This window comes from Hippocampus guttulatus, chromosome 14 (assembly GCF_054856545.1).
Source record: "Hippocampus guttulatus isolate MCC_2025c chromosome 14, RoL_Hgut_1.0, whole genome shotgun sequence".
Classification (NCBI taxonomy): domain Eukaryota; kingdom Metazoa; phylum Chordata; class Actinopteri; order Syngnathiformes; family Syngnathidae; genus Hippocampus; species Hippocampus guttulatus.
The window spans coordinates 17,454,876-17,475,178 of record NC_141274.1 but is presented as its reverse complement, the minus strand read 5'-3'; the positions used below and the strand labels follow the sequence as shown (position 1 = coordinate 17,475,178).

The window sequence follows — 20,303 nt, the reverse complement described above, 5'->3', positions numbered from 1 at the left end:
AATCGATCCCTGTATTTGTCAGTTATTGGGACAGCTTGTTTACTTTCAAGCTTGTTTACTGTGTCATGCGTGCTGTGAACATGAAGTCCCTGAACCACTGGTGGAGACTTTGATTCTCTCCTATCTCAGATAACTGCTTCAAGCAACAAGGCGTACGTAGGAATAATTGTTCTGATTGAATTATTGTTGATGGTTTATGTTATGTGTTCTGTTGTAGTCTTGTCATTTTATGTTAAATGTTCTGTAAAGTGCTTTGTTACGGCTGCAGCTGTTGTGAAAGTGTGATGTATTGTATTAATGAATAAAATCACCATTTAAAAGTGCATTTTTTTGGGTTTATCTTGTCTGTCTAAATTTACTGTATTTGCTTATCTTAAAGTGAGTGGGGAAACTGCAAAAAAAAGTAGTGGGTTGAGAAGCGGGCATTTTTTTTTTTACTGCACTGTATATCTAGGTGTGCGTGTAACTGTATTCAAGTGAACGTATAATAAAGCAGAGTGCCCTTGTTGTTTGCCCACACCGCCCTCGCGCATTGTGTGCGTGTGTGTGTGTGCGTGTGTGTGTGTGTGTGCGCGGTGGTTAGTGGCTCGCGAGCCGCAAGTTAAAAACCCCGATCTATAGCAGCGGAGTGGAGTCGGGGGAGTAGCATTTCACATTCGAGTGGTGGGCTTGAGGAACGGCTCTCCTTGGTGATCGTAGTTTGAATTTGGGCGGACGTCATGCAAATCCTATTGAACCTTGGTAGATCGACGGATACACGCATTTAGGACAACCACAGCCGAAACGCAGGACAACTGTCAGCATCAGGTCATTATCTCAACAGGCGAGAGACAATATTTTGCGGGAAAACGAGAGAATTTTGTCAATAATAAAACAGGTATCAAGCACGGCGCCTTGTTTCTTGGCAACGGAAGAGATCAGCATCCAGCTCGAAATGACTACCCTGAAGCGTCTGACATTTGGAAAGGAAACAAAGGACAGCGTTACGCTGCTGCCATGTTTTTATTTTGTAGAGGTTAGTCTATCTATCTATCTATCTATCTATCTATCTATCTATCTATCTATCTATCTATCTATCTATCTATCTATCTATCTATCTATCTATCTATCTATCTATCTATCCATCTATCCATCTATCTATCTATCTATCTATCTATCTATCTATCTATCTATCTATCTCTTGAATCGAAACAGTCACGTTTACAGACTGTATAATAATGACTGATGTGTTTCAATGATATCAATTTGTTTGTTAAAGAGGGAAAGTAATTAAATTTGTATTCGGGTAAATGAACCTTCATTAAGGTTGAGTCAATGGCTTGTTCAAAAACAGTATTGATTCGTATTACAGATTTGTGTGCGTGTGTGTGTGCGTGTGTATGTGTGTGCGCGTGTGTGCGTGTGTGTATTTTTGCATAGCAGTTTGGCAAATCATCAACTTAATTTGCTCATTTGACGAGCAGCTTTCTGACTATGTGGAGCATTTATTTTTTTTTTGCAGATTAATTCCAGGCAACCGTGAAGCAATATAATTATAATTATATAATAAAATAACAATTATTTTTTTTGTAAAAATGTATTGCAATGTACAATTGTGATTCTTAAATTCAAATTGTGTATTAAACTAAACTTTGTTTTCTTGTTTAGAAGCATAGCTAAATTGGGTGAAAAGCTCTTCTCGAAGGTAGTTATTGAAAATAAAATATACCAAAATGAATATCAAAATTATTCATTTATTTATTTACTCTGCGTAGATGTACAAAAAAAATTCGGGTACAAAAAACTGAAAAAGAAAATTAAAAAACGGTATTGAGAAAATCTTTGTATTGTTAAGATTGGCAATGAGAAAAACATGAAAATAGTGGCTCTGCCTTGAGCAGATGATCTGTGCATCCAGATAGGACTTTTCCTGCTGTCCTTAATCTTCCTTTGTAGCATTGCCTCTCCTCTGTGAGCTCCAACTGTGGACTTGGCTAGTGCAGTCTGTGACTAATTTGACCATTAGTAATTGAGAATCATGTGCGAGCTTTTTCAAGTGAACATGAGAACTGGCTGCCAGTACACCACTGCTTTTGATGATCGGCCTTTGAGTCTCTTTTTTCACTTTCAGGGTGCACGCCACATTTTGATTTCATTGATGGATTTAATGCTGTTAAATTACACACACTAGCGAAGCAAAGAAAAACGTTTTGGATAAAAACATAAAAAACAAAATGAAAAGAAACAAAAATATTTTTTTCTTTAGCATAGTGCTTTTTCCTAATTTTACTCAAATGATTTCACTGTTTTCTACATTACAGCTTCTTTCAGTCGCGTTGGCACATTGGTCAGATCAGAAGTAAAATTAGCAAAATGTACATTTATCAAAAAAATACAAATAGTCCAAATAGCAAAACATCACGGTTCCCCCACAAAAGCCATTTTTTTCTCCTCACAAAATCCGAAGTACAATATCTGTCATTGAACATGCCAGTGCCATCACAATGACAATTTCTTGTGTCATTCCGCATTAAGGCAGTCAAATTAATTCAGTTATGTTGTCACTTTATTAGTCGGGATGTTCTGATGGCTATGGATTGATGACAGTTATTTTGAATTGTAAATTACATGTTATTGTATGTGTATTGAGTACCACAAACTAGACACGATTCCCTTTAACTATTTTACTTTTTATTTTGAAATTTATTGACAGACCTTGTGACACAGAAAAAGACAGGAAAGCATAAAATAAAACCAAAATAAAAAATGCATGTGAATATAGGACAATATCCTGAAGGAAATCTGCACAGGCAGTGCTGCAGGAATTACAATGCAGTCTTATGTCGATGTCAGACTACATAAATGTTGCAGTTTTTTGACCCGACAGGCATGTCGCAGACAAACGTAGTGTCTCTTAGACAATTTTGAGATGTCCTGACCCATTGTAGCGCGTGTAGTGTGACATACTCAAGGATTGGTCGTCTGGAATCTGGGACGCTTCACGACCTCCACGACGAAAGTCTGGCAAGCAATAATTTTTATTCATCTTGCCGCATTGTGTGACATGTCCTTTGTTGACATGTCCTTTGTTGCCCTTCGTTTGGTTCTTCGCCATTACCCTTCTACTTATGACAACAGATTTATGGATGTCGGTTGCATAAACAAGAAAAAGTGACTTGAACAAAAGAGGAAATACTGGAAAATATACGCAGTATTTCAACATATGCTATGTTTGCTAACTGCAAAGCTAGTAGCTGATGAGCAAATGTAATGCCATGAAACAAATTTGTTACCTCAATCAGAATCAGAATAATCTTTATTGGCCACGTATGTAGAACACACAAGGAATTTCTCTCCGGTAGTACAGACTACCCCAGTATTGCAAGAACAAGCAATACGAATGAACAAGGACATGACAAATAAGGATTGAAAGACTTTCCCAAATGTAAGGGTACCGTTGTGCAGTAGTATCACCCAATGACAGCTGTGTGACAATGTCAAGAGTATCGAGCAGAGATAAAGTGATTAGGGGTGCAATACAATACTTTGACAGTTGTGCAGTTGGTGCAGATAATGTTATAATAGTGCAACTTTAGTTGCACTATGCAAAGAGACACTATAGATTTGAGTCACTGTTTAGGGAGTTGATGGCGAGAGGGAAGAAGCTGTTTGAATATCTGCTGGTTTTGGTGCGTATGGATCAATGCCGCCTGCCTGAGGGGAGTAGTTGGAAAAGGTGGTGGGCAGGGTGTGGGGGGTCCAGCAGTATTTTCCATGCCCTTGTCTTGGTTCTTGCTGTGTGCAAGTCTTCAAGAGTGGGTTGGGTGGTGCCAATGATTTTTTCCGCAGTCCTAGCTGTCCGTTGCAGTCGGATTTTATCCTCTTTTGTGGCAGCCTCAAACCAAAGTCTGATGGAGGAGCACAGGACTGATTCGATGACTGCTATATAGAACTGAATGACACAGATTGGCTTTGTGATTTTGCTTTTACTGTAGACCTACTGACACATATGAACTAACTCATTTCCCCACACTGGCTACGTTAAAGGAGGCCCCGCAACATGTGAAAAAATATAGAAAATCACAGGATGACCTGCATGAGGAATTCTGCTGATTTTGGAAAAGTTGACAGGGCACTTCAGCTGGTGTCATGTCCCTTCTCACGAGACCCGGAAACGGTGCCACAGGAGTTGCACTTGGAACTGATAGATCTCCAATGTGACATAATGTTAAAGAACACGTTCCACTCCCTGAAACTGGATGAGTTTTATGCTTCATTAAGTGCAGTCAAATTTCCAAACAACTAGCTGGTGATGTTTGTCTTGACATATGTGTGTCAACAGCACCACAGATCCCAGATGAGTGATGAACACCTCAGATCTGTTCTGAGAATTGCCACAACACGATTACAACCAGACTTAATGCTTTTGTTCTGTTTATGTTTGATATGTTGTGGTATGTTCACAAATCTATCTTGTGCTGACCCGGCCCGTCTATCAAATTTTTAAAGTCATTGTGGCCCCCGAGCCAAAAGGTTTGCCCACCCCTGGTGTAGAGGGAGAAGAGCAGCGGGGAGAGGACGCATCCTTGAGCATTTAACCGAGACAGCCACTTGTGCCGGCGCCATGTTGGGAAAATCATAGGAAAAAGTGCAAAACAATCCTATTTCTCAACCCTTTCATTTGCTCTTTGGTGTTATATCAGGGCTAAACAGTCCAGAGCTTTCCCTCTCTTCCTCACTGTGAAAAATTATGGAAAATTAGACGAACCATAGGTTTCGACCTTTAAAAGTAGTCTTGTTTTCTTGGCCAATGGCGCATTGCCACTTTTTGGCAACAGCTTTTTGCCGAAATTCACAAATTTTGTCTAGGAACATCATGAAGGCCTCAACAGATTTTTGAGCAAATTTGCTGCCTACTGCCCAAAGTCAGCTGAGATAGGCTCCAGCACGCCCATGACCCTCATGGATAAAGCGGGGCAGAAAATGGATGGACATAACACTTTCCAAACTGTAGCTTATAAACCACAATATATTTGTCCAAACGATGAGCTCTTATCAAAATACACGCATACACACACACACTCTTGTTTTGAAAGCAACCAGTGCCTGAGGAGTTTATATTTGTGTCAAAAGCATTTCCCGAATCGGTCAAAATCAGCCAGCGAAGCTTTGGACTTTTGGGTCCAACCCTCAATGAAGCAAGCCTCGATACACGCTTTGTGAACACGATCCCTTTATTACGTGCTTTCAAGGCTCGACATGGCTCGTAAAAAGAATAGTATATATGTAAAAGTTAGGGATATTTTTCTTTCCGGTGAAATTTATGAAAAATGTAAAAAGCTCATGCTACATTAATTATATTCAGCTAGCATGGCCTGGTCACTGTACCATTCACAAAATGTAGGGCAGTTCTGTACCGCCTGGACAGATTTGCCCACACTGTAACCACCAAAAGCTCATCTGTTGACAACAGTGGCTGATGCCTAGTGCTCTCCTTGGCGTCTCCAACAATGTTGGCAGCTATCATTTCTGCTCACCATGAATTGTCCCTCATCCAGCGTAAATGCTCCATAGCCCATGCAAGACGATGACACCTTTGCTTGGTGGTGTGGTCAGGTACCCTTGCAGGTCATCTAGCACGCAGCCCATGCTGATGTAAATGGTTTGGAATGGTCTGACATGACACTTCAATGTGCCTGGAGTTGTGTGGCATTCATCATCCGGTTTCTCAGGGCATTGTTCACAATGTCCGGGGTAGGAGACCAATGTCTCTCTGCCAGTTGACGATTGTGCTGGGCTCTGCGGAACAGGGCAGCTCTGGCATGTCTCCAGACGGCACGACAAGATGGGGAACAGCGACCTCTTGCTCATGGGAAGGGAAGAGTGGGGGCTGATACCCATTAAGGGTGTGGAAAATAATCGATATTAATCGATGCATCGATGCGCACGTGCGCGATGCGAGTGCATCGGCTCATTCACTGGGTATGACGCAATTGACGGGTGAAATCTAGATTCATCACGATGCCTTGGTGGGTATCGGTAAAATCAGATGCAAGCGCAGTTTTATTCATGTTAAACGTCACCTATCTGCCCTTTCCTAGGCGCAATGAATGCACCATCATTATTTTGCGTTTTGTGTTGAATACGGACGGAAGCCGTGAGTGTACATACATTGCAGTACACTACTCGCGAAACACTATGGACGTTCGCGCAAGCAGCAGCGAGGAAACTACTTTATTTAATGCACCCGCAACATTCAGATCTTATGTTTGGAAATACTACGGCTTCGAAAAGAAAGACGTAAAGCTTGATAAAACCTCTGTAATTTGCAAAGAATGTCGCACTACGAAGCCATACAACGGCAGCGCCACAAATATGCAGACCACTTAAAACGATGGCACCACATCACCGACAAGGTTCCCGCCCCCTCCCCCGCCTCCCTGTCCAGTTCCTCGTTGGACACCGGAGAAACTCCTGGCAAACCAGGTCAGGATCAGAAAAAAATCGCCTCTTATTTTGGGGGGCCCCTTGCAGCTCACTGTGACCGCGCATGGAAAAACTATATATGGATTACTCTTTTGGACATTTCATTTTGACACTCAGTGAGAGTGGTCTGTGTACGCTACAATACACACAGCAGCTTTGAGGCTGTGACTGCCAAATTGTTTCAATTGTATTTTTTTTTTTCTGTCCGATGGAGATGGATATTTCATATAAGACACTCAGTGAGAGTAGTCTGTTTGTGTTTACACTACAGCAACAGCTGTGAGTCTCAGGTGCCAAATTGTTTACATTTTCTTTGCACAAAACCCAATTGTGAAAGGGCTTAAATAAGTTGTTTTACACGTTCTACTGTTTATAATAAATAAAGTGGTATACTTTTTGCAATACCATACTGAATTCCATCTTTTTTAAAACTTTTTTTCTTTGCGTATTTGCATCATGTTTAATTGCACAATATCACAACAAATTGCATTAAATCGTATCGGATCGCATTGATTTGAACTAAATGTGTATCGCGTCGTATCACATCGTGAATACGGTGAAACGTATCGCATCGTGTCGCCAGAAAATTCCATGTATCGTTTAAGTATCGCATCGCTGGTAGTGCATCGAGATGTGTATCGAATCGTCCTCAGTGCTGAGATTCACATCCCTAATACCCATAGGCGACTATGAATGGAGACATGCCCGTGGATGAGGAGGTGAGGGAATCTGAGAATACTCGACCCATGCAAGGTGTAGGCTCGAGGAGGCTGGATGACAGGCCAAAACACACCTACGCCCCCAGAGCTTTACAGAAAGCTTGTCATACTTGGGATGTGAACTGGGGACCCTGTTCAGAAACAATATCGATTGGGATGACATGAAGCTTGAAGACGTGGCTCAAAAGGATGTTCGCAGTCTCAAGGGAGGAGGGGTAAAGGAAGTCTGGGTAATAGAATGAAATGAACCATCTTGGAGAATCAATTAACCACAGTCAATATGACCATGTTTCTGTCGGAGGGAGGCAAACCAGAAACAAAATCAATCCACAGGTGGGACCAGGGACGGCTGGGGTGGACAGAGGTTACAGGAGGCCCATGGGGCAATGGTGAGAGGACTTTCTTTGAGAGTAGATTAGGCAGGTGGCAACGAACTCCTTGACATCTCGGACCATCCGGGCTGACCAGAAGTGTCGTGGCAAGAACTGGAGAGTTCAATTCACCACAGGATGACAAGGCAGCTTGGAGGGGTGTCCCCATTGCAGGACCTGAGAGCGGGCAGAATCTGGGACAAACAGTTGATCCCCAGTGCCCGAGCCAGGATCTGTTTGCTGGCATTGTGCCTCCAGAACTGCCCGAACAATGTCCCACACTGCTTCCCAGATGAAGCATGAAGAGGGGAGGATGGTCTCAGGATCTTGCCTCTTTGAAGATGTATCATGCATACGAGAGAGAGCATCAGGCGTAACGTCACGGGAGTCTGGACGATAGGATAGAGAGAAATTAAAGCACTCTAGTAAAAAGGTTCAGCGAGCCTGATGAGAATTTAGGCGTCTGGCAGATTGCAGATATGTGAGATTTCTGTGATCTGTTAGTACCAGAAAAGGGATCTCAGCTCACTCCAGCCAATGTCTCCACTCCTGAGGGGCAGCCACCACAGCCAACAATTCACGGTTGGCGACATCATAGTTTCTCTCTGGAACACTGAATTCGCATTTTTCTGCTTTGACAAAGAATTTGTTTTCTAGGAGACACTGCAGAACTAATCTAACATGCTGGACATGTTGTTCTGGGGTTTGAGAGAAAATCAAACTGTCATCAAAATAAACATACACAAAGTAGTTAAGCATATCTCATAGAATGTCATTAATGAATGCTTGAAACACAGCTTGAGTATGAATGAAAACAAAAGGTATCACTAAATATTCAAAATGGTCAATGGCCATCTTAAAGGCTGTCTTCGACTCATCCCTCTCTCGTATTTGCACCAAGAGATAAGTGTTGCGAAGATCTAGTTTGGTGACATAGAGTAGCTGTATAGCTACTGTCATCAATAACAATAGGTGTGCGTGTGTGTGTGTGTGTGTGTGTGTGTGTGAGACTGAAAGACAGCCAGAAAAGATGCCATCTACGTAGCCCCCGACTGATCCAAACTCAAATTCCGGTGAACAACACACGATCAGCAAGTGCTATTCAAGAGCTTTGGTTTTTTTTGGTCTTTTCTTTTGTCACATGGTGTTTGTTAATACCCGATGTGGACTGTTTTCAGCGTTTTTGGCCACGACATTCATCAGAGGAGAAGAATCTGTGCTTGGTGGTTGCGCCTTCTTGTCAGTATGCGTGAACCAGCACTGATTTGAATTGGGAGGAAGGCTGGCGCTATTTGACCATTGACGCTGGACAGCCCGGGACGCTTGTGTTTTTTGCGCCTGTAATGGGCAGCATTTTTCACAGCCCCGTTTTGTTTAGCGGAGATGTCACGATGTTGGAGAGTCTGCGCTGGTACGGTTGAATGGATGGCTCGTTCATGTGCACGCGTGTGACGTACTATACTGTATACATTTTGGTGGACTTATTTATTAAATATAACATCCCACTCCCGAGCTCCGCTGCTGTGGAGGGGGTTTTTTTCACCAGCCGGCAATGTCCTAGGGCTATAGAGGACCGCCCTGGCTCGTGCCAGCTTTGACAAGCTGGTCTTGCTCAAGGGGCGCATGTCCGTATTGGGGTACCCCATTTATAAGGGAGAATGAGAACCAGCAGGGAGGTGAAAAAAAGAAGCTTTTTTTGGTGTGTGAAGTTGTCCATTTAATTCATATTCATAGTTGTAATGATATGAGCAAATCGTATTTGCTTGTTCGATTAGCTATGCCTGCGCACAGAGCACACACAGAGCATGTGCAGCCATTAGTCAGTCGTACGAGAGTTACGAGATGTACACATGGTGATTGCTTTCTCCCTCTGACCAAGACGGCAGTCCAAATAAAGAACCTCTACTCTTACCAGGAGTTGGTTATTAAACGAACCCATCCATCCATCCATCTTCTACCGCTTATCCGGGGCCGGGTCGCGAGGGCAACAGCTTTAGCAGGGAAGCCCAGACTTCCCTCTCCCTAGCTACTTCTTCCAGCTCTCCCCGGGGGATCCCGAGGCGTTCCCAGGCCAGCTGGGTGACATAGTCTCTCCAGCGTGTCCGGGGTCTTTCTCGGGGTCTCCTCCCGGTGGGACATGCCCGGAACACCTCACCAGGGAGGCGTTCAGGAGGCATCCGAATCAGATGCCCAAGCCACCCCATCTGGCTCCTCTCGATGTGGAGGAGAAGTGGCTCGACTCTGAGCCCCTCCCGGATGACGGAGCTTCTCACCTTATCTCTAAGGGAGAGCCCGGACACCCTGCGGAGAAAACTCATTTCAGCCGCTTGTATCCGGGATCTTGTTCTTTCGGTCACGACCCATAGCTCGTGACCATAGATGAGGGTTGGGACGTAGATCGACCTGTAAATTGAGAGCTTCGCCCTTTGGCTCAGCTCCTTCTTCACCACGACAGACCGATACAACGTCCGCATCACAGCAGACGCTGCACCGATCCGCCTGTCAATCTCTCGCTCCCTCCTGCCCTCGCTTGTGAACAAGACCCCAAGATACTTAAACTCCTCCACTTGGGGCAAGATCTCGCCCCCCGACCCGGAGGGGGCACTCCACCCTTTTCCGACTGAGGACCATGGTTTCAGATTTGGAGGTGTTGATTTTCATCCCAACCGCTTCACACTCGGCTGCGAAACGCTCCAGTGAGAGTTGGAGAGCCCTGTTTGAAGGAGCCAACAGCACCACATCTTCTGCAAAAAGCAGGGATGCAATACTAAGGCCACCAAAACGGACCCCCTCAACCTTCGGCTGCGCCTAGAAATTCTGTCCATAAAGGTTATGAACAGAATCGGCGACAAAGGGAGGCCTTGGTGGAGTCCTACCCTCACTGGAAACGATTTCGACTTACTGCCGGCAATGCGAACCAAACTCTGACATCGGTGGTATAGTGACCGAACAGCCCGTATCGGGGGTTCGGTACCCCATACCCAGGAAGCACCCCCCACAGAACTCCCCGAGGGACACGGTCAAACACCTTCTCCAAGTCCACAAAACACATGTAGACTGGTTGGGCGAATTCCCACATACCCTCAAGAACCCTGCTAAGGGTGTAGAGCTGGTCCACTGTTCCACGGCCGGGACGAAAACCACACTGCTCCTCCTCAATCTGAGACTCGACTTCCTGACCGACCCTCCTCTCCAGCACCCCTGAATAGACCTTACCAGGGAGGCTGAGGAGTGTGATCCCTCTGTAGTTGGAACACACCCTCCGGTCCCCCTTTTTAAAAAGAGGGACTACCACCCCGGTCTGCCAATCCAGAGGCACTCTCCCCGTTGACCACGCGATGTTGCAGAGGCGTGTCAACCAGGACAGCCCCACAACATCCAGAGCCTTGAGGAACTCCGGGCGGATCTCATCCACCCCTGGGACCTTGCCACCGATAATAAAATAAAATGTATTATTATTATTATTATTATCGGTGACTTCAACCACAGAGATAGGAGAGCCCACCTCAGGGTCCTCAGACTCTGCTTCCTCCAAGGAAGGCGTGTTGGTGGAGTTGAGGAGGTCTTCGAAGTACTCTGCCCACCGGTTCACAACGTCCCGAGTCGAAGTCAGCAGCGCCCCATCCCCACTGTACACAGTGTTAGTGGTGCACTGCTTCCCCCTCCTGAGACGTCGGATGGTGGACCAGAATTTCCTCGAAGCTGTCCGGAAGTCGGCTTCCATGGCCTCACTGAACTCTTCGCACGCTCAGGTTTTTGCCTCGGCGACCACCGAAGCTGCGTTCCGCTTGGCCAGTCGATACCCATCAGCTGCCTCTGGGGTCCCATAGGCCATAAAGACTCGATAGGACTCCTTCTTCAGCTTGACGGCATCCCTTACTGCTGGTGTCCACCAGCGAGTACGGGGGTTGCCGCCACGACAGGCACCAACCACCTTACGGCCACAACTCAGATTGGCCGCGTCAACAATAGAGGCATGGAACATGGTTCACTCGGACTCAATGTCCCCCGCCTCCCCCGGAACATGGGAAAAGCTCTGTCGGAGGTGGGAGTTGAAACTCCTTCTGACAGGGGATTCCGCCAGACGCTCCCAACAAACCCTCACAATACGTTTGGGTCTGCCAGGACGGACCGGCATCTTCCCCCACCATCGGAGCCTACTCACCACCAGGTGGTGATCAGTTGACAGCTCCGCCCCTCTCTTCACCCGAGTGTCCAAAACATGCGGCCGCAAATCCGATGATACAACCACAAAGTCGATCATCGAACTACGGCCCAGGGTGTCCTGGTGCCAAGTGCACATATGGACACCCTTATGTTTGAGGCAAGTCCGACTATATCCAGTCGGAACTTCTCTGCCTCACACACCAGCTCGGGCTCCTTCCCTGCCAGAGAGGTGACATTCCATGTCCCAAGAGCTAGTTCTGCAGCCGAGGATCAGACCGCCAGGGTCCCCGCCTTTGGCTGCCGCCCAGCTCGCATTGCACCTGACCCCTTTCACCCCTCCCACGGTTGGTGAGACCATGAGAAGGGGGACCCACGTTGCCTCTTCGGGCTGAGCCGGGCCCCATAGGTGTAGGTCCGGCCACCAGGCGCTCGCCAATGAGCCCCACCTCCAAGCCTGGCTCCAGAGGGGGGCCCTGGTGACCCGCATCCGGGCAAGGGAAACTGAGTGCCATTGATTTTATTTATCATAAGGGGCTTGTGAGCCGTGCTTTGTCTGGTCCCTCACCTAGGACCTGTTTGCCATGGGTGACCCTGCCAGGGGCATAAAGCCCCAGACAACTTAGCTCCTAGGATCATTGGGACACACAAACCCCTCCACCACGGTAAGGTGACGGCTCACAGAGGGGTGTGTGTGTGTGTGTGTGTGTGTGTGTGTGTGTGTGTGTGTGTGTGTGTGTGTGTGTGTGTGTGTGTGTGTGTGTGTGTGTGTGTGTGTAAAAATGACCCCCGATCACACAAAACAGTCACATGATGTCAGAAGTGGTCTGGAATACAAGAGGACGTTAAAAGGACTTGGAACGGCAGATTCCACGGAGGAAAAACAAAGCGAGGAATACGGCGTTGAACAAAACCCCTTTGAACACAGCAAGATGGAAGCTTTACATCTGCCCAAAGCTCTGCAGCTAACAGGTAACGTGGCTGAAAACTGGAAGAGATTCAAGCAACGTTTTGAACTGTATTTGTCTGCGATTGGAGCTGATGATAGGAGTGCTAAGATGAAAGCATCTGTGTTTTTGCACGTCGTGGGAGATGAAGCTCTACAATAACTTCACATTTGATGCTGAGGATGACAAAATGAAGCTTTCAAAAATAATGGAAAAGTTTGAAGCTTACTGCATTCCAAAACGCAATGTGACGTTTGAAAGGCACAGATTCTTCACATGTGTACAGACAGTTGGAGGAACTATCGACCAATATGTAAATGAACTGAGAAACAGATCAAAGACATGTGAGTTTGGTGGATTAACGGAATCACTGATCAAAGACAGAATTGTGTGTGGTATCACAGATAATAACCTGAGAGAGAGGCTTCTCAGAGAATCAGATCTGGACCTGGAGAAAGCTTTAGCACTGTGTAGACCCGCTGAGATCGTGAAATCACAGGCTAAAGAGCTACTGAATGAGCAATGTGGATGCAGTGGAAAAAGATGCACACAGATTCTACAAAGACAAGACCACTGATATGAAGAAAGGAGTGCGACAACCACACAAAAATAGGAAGTCCAATCAAAAATATTATACTCGTTGTGGTACGCAACATCCTCTGAAGCAGTGTCCAGCATATGGGAAAATATGCAACAACTGCCACAAAGCTAATCATTATGCTCGTTGCTGCAAGAACCAAGCACAGAAAGGCAAGGTAGATGCAGTAGATGATTATTATGAAGTAGAAGAACTTTATGTGGATGCAGTAAAAGATGAAAGAGGAGAAAAAGATTGGATCACTACACTGAAGGTGAACGACATACATCTGAAATTCAAATTGGATACTGGAGCCAATGTGAATGTAATGTCAGAGACCGATTTCATGAAAATAAGACTGAGACCAAAAATGCAAAGAGCAAACGTGAAAGTCACAGCTTATGCAGGTGCAGACATACCAAAGAAGGGAAAATGCATCGTGAATGTGACGCACAAAGGCCAAGTGCACAAGCTATCCTTCATCATAGTTCCCAGGGATGTGCAGGCCATACTAGGATTGTCGACATGTGAGAGACTACACCTAGTGAAGAGAGTTTTTGTCGTGGACAGACAAAAAGAGACTGTGTATGATCAACTTGTGGAGGAGTACAAAGACTTGTTTCAGGGTTTAGGCTGCCTACCAGGAGAACACACAGTCAGAGTAGACAAAAGTGTCCCACCAGTCATACATCCATGCAGAAAAGTTCCATTTGCTCTGCAAAAGCAACTAAAAGTAGAATTGGACAATATGGAGAGCATGAATGTAATAAAGAAAATTAATGAGCCGACAGACTGGGTGAGTTCGCTTGTTGTAGTGGATAAAAAGAATGGAAAACTCAGAATATGCCTGGATCCAAGAGACCGAAACAGAGCTGTTAAGAGGAACATGGAACCTACCTGAACTACACACCGGTGACCCAGTAATGTATAAAGACAAAACAGACACATGGTCACAGAAAGGGACTGTACTGTCTCAGGTCCAACCAAGGTCATACACTGTTCAGACAGAGGAAGGCGGTGTTCTACGGAGAAACCGCCGAGATCTTCTCAAACAAAAAGCCTTAGAAAGTCAAGGAACTGAGACTGTTGAAGGACCTAACACAGCCCAGAGTCCGCCCACTGAAACACCTCAAATTCTAAGACAAGCAGTCAGAAAGTCCTCAAGGAAGGTTGTCATGTTCCGTATTTTGGCAGCAGGTGGCAGGCGTTCCATTTCGGCCGCCTGCACACCTGCTGCCTATTTGTCGGTGATTGCACCTGCTTATCTAGGCGCTCCGGATACTATTGGTGTTCTTTAAATTCTTCGACGTTCCATTATTAAGATTATCGTAATTACCTAATCGATTCCCTTGCCGTTTTTTGCAAGCATTTTTCGTTGTCTCGTTATATTAATTCCTGGTTTTCGTTAGTAACCAGCGCTTTCTGTTTTTTCAATTAGACGGTGTAATTTTGGTTTGTAATAAATATTATTTTGTGAGAAAATCCTTTTCCAGTGTCTGCTATTTCGGAGATCCACTCATTCTCATTTGCTCTGTTACGTACGAAGCAGTTCTTTTTCCTGCTTCGTGCGTAACTTCACAAAGGTGAAACCACCCGAGAGACTGATCGAGAACATTTAATGTGTTTTTCTATGTGTTTTCATAATGAAAAAAAAGAGTGAGAGAAATGTGGTGAAAAGTAATGTGCAAGAGGTGAACGTAGAGTTTATTGTTGGAAATTTGGGAAATGTTATTCTGAAGAAAGCGACAGTTTAAATTTAAGTAACAATTTTGATTAAGGAATGCTACTGATAAAAAGCAGACTGCTGTCATTAATTTCATTACATTTGTTAGAAGTAAAGATTTTATTTCAAGAAAGGGAGATGTAATGACATGAGCAAATTGTATTTGCTTGTTCGATTAGCCATGCCTGCGCGCAGAGCACACACAGAGCATGTGCAGCCATTAGTCAGTCGTATGAGAGTCTACGAGATGTACACATGGTGATTGCTTTCTCCCTATGACCAAGACGGCAGTCCAAATAAAGAACCTTTACTCTTACCAGGAGTTGGTTATTAAACGAACCCCGATCACACGAAACAGTCACAATAGTATTTGTGTAAAGTAGTCCAAACTTTTCACAATAAATGAAATTATATGCCAGCCTGCTGTATACCTTTTACTACTGCCTGTCTTAAAATTGTGTTGACTGCAAGAGGGATTCTAGTGGGGGTGGAAAAGAGTGTATAGAATTCAAATATTTGCACTCGGAGCAGAATGAAATCACGTAATACTGTTGCATACACTGGCCCTTAATGGAGAGTTCAGCTCTACTCACTGTCTAAGAGAGGGGTGCCCAAGCAGTATTTAAAAAAAAACATGTACAGTATATATATTAGAGCTGTCAGTTTAGCGCGTTTTTATTGGCATTATTTAAATGAATTTTAACGGGATTAAATTTTTTCTCGCGAGATTAACGCGGCACACGTCACAGCGGATGTTACGTTGCTCTATAAATAAACCAGAAACAAAACAACAAGCACACTGTGCAGGTCCACGCACATTTGTTTTGCCAGCCACGGCAGCGCGAGACACCGAAAACTGATACTTAAAGAGTTTATGATGATAAAAAATTGCCAGATTGTTCCACTGACAAGATCAAAGTTAACTGTATGTTTTGCAGTCGTAAACTGAGCTATCATCATAGCACGTCGAGTCTGAAATACCACTTAATGGCCAAGCACACAGCTGACGTGAGTACTCCGCCCCATCGTCTCAGATAGACAGCTATGGATCATTTCTAAGCGAAGAAAATGGATGACACGACGAAGAACAAATTTGCTGAAGCCATAGCTAAATGTAAGGCTACTGCATGCAAGCCTGTCAACATTGTCCACAGCTCGACTCAAGCTGAAATCATTCGCATTGCATCTAACGACTCCACTACGGATTGCCAGCGAGAGCCTCCATTACAAGCTGTGTACAGAGATTGTACGTAGCGGAGAAGGCTAAGGTACACCAAGAGGGAGAAGATACTGTTTCGGGAGAGAAAAATAAGAGACTAGGTTGATGAGCCTCTGGTGAATAAAGAGCAGGTAGCCTGTCGAATACGATGTATGCCACTGACGCGATTGTTACTTGTTTGGAACTATTTTGTGTGGAAGGTTACAGTGTTCCGTGTCCATATAAATAAAGCGGGTGGAGCTTCTCTGTTTTCGTCTGACAGCGAATTGTTTTGAAGCGTAACAATTGGCAAGGTACTGTTGTTCAATGTTTGGCATCGTCTTGTCTCATAATGTCATCTGATGAACAGCACGATGAAGTGACTGTTTAAATACAAATTGTAACTGAACCAGGAAATTTATTGGCCAATTAATGGATTAAACAATTGAGGCTCGTCGAGAGTTCAGCCAGTGGTAGCGACCTAGCGAACTCACTGAAAATAAAATGTCTCCAGTGTTGTCGTCGAACCAAGTGTAGTCATCCGAAATGATGTCTACACAAAACCATACAGAGACTTCCGCGCAATAAGGACCAACAGAATCAACAAAGCCTGACTGCTGTGTTCAAAGCAAACTTGAGAAAAACGAAGTATGCAACCATGGCTTAAATCCACTATAGGCTGAGTACTAGTTTACCTTAGATGTGCACTTGATAATGTGATATTGCTCTGTTTTGATTCCATAAAAAGAGCTGTTAAAGCAGCTGTTGTGTGACAAAATATTTTTTTCATTGTTGTTAATGGACAGTAATATTGTGTGAGAGATTATGTGTGAATAACTGCTCCAAGTGAAAAATGTTCATGTAAAATAAAAAATCGAAATTGTTATTTCAGTAAATATTTGCATTTTGCACATAGAAAACTGATTCATGAGTCCATGTTGATGAGAGCATTAAAATGGGGAAAAAAGGACAAAAAAAATATAAAAGGAAGTTCAGAAATGATAAAAAATGCGTGAGTAATCATGATTAATTTTTTGTTAATTTTGAGTTAATTATGACAGTTGCATTTTTACTTAGATTAAATATTTTAATCGTTTGACAGCTCAAATATATATATATATATATATATATATATATATATATATATATATGTTATATAAAAAAATTCCTCGTCTCACCCCCCCTCGGGTGGTGTCCGTCCCTCATTCAGCTCGGGTCCTCTACCAGAGGCCAGGAAGCTTGAGGGTTCTGCGCGGTATCCTTGCTGTTCCCAGCACTGCACATTTCTGGACTGAGATGTCCGATGTTGTTCCCGGGATCTGTTGCAACCACTCATCTAGTTTGGGGGTCACTGCCCCGAGTGCTCCGACCACCACAGGCACGACTGTCACCTTTACCTTCCAGGCTCTCTCCAGCTCCTCTCTGAGCCCTTGGTATTTCTCGAGTTTCTCGTGTTCCTTCTTTCTTATGTTTCCATAATCCACTACAACGGCTTTCCTCTGCCCTTTATCTATGATCACGATATCTGGTTGGTTCGCCATTACTATCTTGTCAGTCTGGATCTGGAAGTCCCACAGGATCTTCGCTCTGTCATTCTCCACCACCTTCGGAGGTGTTTCCCATTTTGACCTTGGGGTTTCCAGTCCATACTCCGCACAGATGTTTCGGTAGACTATGCCAGCCACCTGGTTATGGCGTTCCATGTAGGCTTTCCCTGCCAGCATCTTACACCCTGCAGTTATGTGTTGGATCATCTCAGGTGCCTCTTTGCACAACCTACACCTTGGGTCTTGTCTGGTGTGGTATATCTGGGCCTCAATGGCTCTGGTGCTCAGGGCCTGCTCCTGAGCAGCCAGGATGAGTGCCTCTGTGCTGTCCTTCAGGCCAGCCCTCTCTAGCCACTGATAGGACTTGTTGAGATCGGCCACTTCAGTTATGGTCCGGTGGTACATCCCGTGTAGGGGCTTGTCCTCCCATGATGGTCCCTCTTCCAGCGCCTCATCTTCTGTTCCCCATTGTCTGAGACATTCTCTGAGTACGTCATCCGTTGGAGCCTTCTCCTTGATGTATTCATGGATCTTGGATGTTTCATCCTGGACAGTGGCTCTCACACTCACTAGTCCACGGCCTCCTTCCTTTCGGCTTGCGTACAGTCTCAGGGTGCTGGATTTGGGATGGAACCCTCCATGCATGGTTAGGAGCTTTCGGGTCTTAACGTCCGTGGTCTGAATCTCTTCCTTTGGCCACCTTATTATTCCTGCAGGGTATCTGATCACTGGCAGGGCATAGCTGTTTATTGCCCGGGTCTTATTCTTGCCATTGAGCTGGCTTCTTAGGACTTGCCTCACTCGCTGGAGGTATTTGGCCGTAGCCGCTTTCCTTGTTGCCAGTTCGAGGTTGCCATTGGCTTGTGGTATACCGAGGCACTTGTAGCTGTCCTCAATGTCTGCTATTGTTCCTTCAGGGAGTGAGACCCCTTCAGTGCGGACTACCTTTCCTCTCTTAGTCACCATCCGACTACATTTCTCAAGCCCGAATGACATCCCGATGTCGCTGCTGTAGATCCTGGTTGTGTGGATCAGGGAGTCTATGTCCCTTTCGCTCTTAGCATACAGCTTTATGTCATCCATGTAGAGGAGGTGACTGATCGTAGCTCCATTTCTGATGCGGTATCCATAGCCTGTCTTGGTGATTACTTGGCTTAGGGGGTTCAGTCCTATGCAGAACAGCAGTGGGGAGAGTGCATCACCTTGGTATATGCCGCATTTGATGGACACTTGGGTAAGTGGCTTGCCATTGGCTTCAAGTGTGGTTTTCCACATCCTCATCGAGTTCGCAACGAAGGCTCTTAGGGTCCTGTTCACCTTATACAACTCCAAGCATTCAGTGATCCATGTATGTGGCATCGAGTCATAGGCTTTCTTGTAATCAATCCAGGCTGTGCACAGGTTGGTACGTCGGGACCTGCAGTCTTGTGCGACTGTTCTGTCAACCAGGAGCTGATGTTTGGCCCCTCTGGTATCTCTACCAATGCCCTTCTGTGCTTCGCTCATGTATTGATCCATGTGTCCACTTATCTTAGCCGCAATGATGCCTGACATGAGCTTCCATGTTGTGGAGAGACAGGTTATTGGCCGATAGTTGGATGGGACTGCACCCTTTGAGGGATCCTTCATGATCAGGATCGTTCGCCCTTCAGTTAGCCATCCTGGGTGAGTCCCATCCCTCAGCAGCTGGTTCATTTGTGCTGCTAGGCGCTCATGGAGTGCTGTGAGTTTCTTTAGCCAGTAGGTGTGGACCATTTCCGGGCCTGGCGCTGTCCAGTTCTTCATATGTGAGACTCTTTCCTGTATGTCTTCCACTGTTATGGTAACTGGGCTCTGTTCAGGGAGGTTGCTGTGCTCCTCTCTCAGGGTCACCAGCCATTGTGCACTGCTGTTATGTGCAACCTCCTTCTCCCATATGCCTTTCCAGTACCTCTCAGTTTCCAGTCTTGGTGGGTCAGCTCTGTTGTTAGGACCCTGCCACTGAGCGTACACTTTCGCAGGTTGTGATGCGAACAGCCTGTTTATTCGTCTGGCCTCATTCTCTTTCGTGTACCGCTTTAGGCGGCTGGACAAGGCTTGGAGCCTTTGTTTGGCAGTTTCGAGTGCTTCAGGTATGGTCATCTGGATGTACCTCTCGGGTATCGGCCTTTTCATCACACCTCTCTGGGCCTCCGTCAATTGACTCACATCTTTCCGAGCCGCCTTGATCTTAGCCTCCAACCGTCTTTTCCATGGTGGGTAACGTATCTCATGGCTTCCATGGTTGCTCTTATAGCCAAGCATCTCAAGGATCACTGATGCTGAAGCGTATATCACATCATAGGTATCAATATATATATATATATATATATATATATATGTATGTGTGTATGTGTGTGTGTGTGTGTGTGTGTGTGTGTGTGTGTGGGCGATAAAGCACTCCAAGTAGTTTTTTTTTTTACAATAACAAGAACACACACACACACACACACACACACACACGCACGACTTCTTTTTAGGATGCTGAGAGGCAGCGCACCTGACAACTTCACTCTGACACTCTGAGAACCTCCTGTATGAAGCGTAACAATTGGCAAGGTACTGTTGTTCAAT

General features: G+C 45.2%; 1 protein-coding gene across 3 annotated transcripts in view; it reads left to right on the top strand.

Moving 5' to 3' along the window:
- Positions 1–565: 565 nt before the first annotated feature.
- Positions 566–20,303, top strand: part of LOC147195556 (phospholipid phosphatase-related protein type 4-like) — a 95,868-nt gene continuing 76,130 nt past the window's right edge. For 2 of the 3 annotated variants that reach the window (XM_086129567.1, XM_086129569.1), the window contains exon 1: positions 566–1,015. In XM_086129567.1, the coding sequence (XP_085985693.1) occupies positions 935–1,015 (81 nt within the window). In that variant the 5' untranslated portion in view covers positions 566–934. Of the gene's footprint in view, positions 1,016–1,054; positions 20,289–20,303 lie in introns of those variants that run through there. The other variant, XM_086129568.1, reaches the window with a different exon arrangement.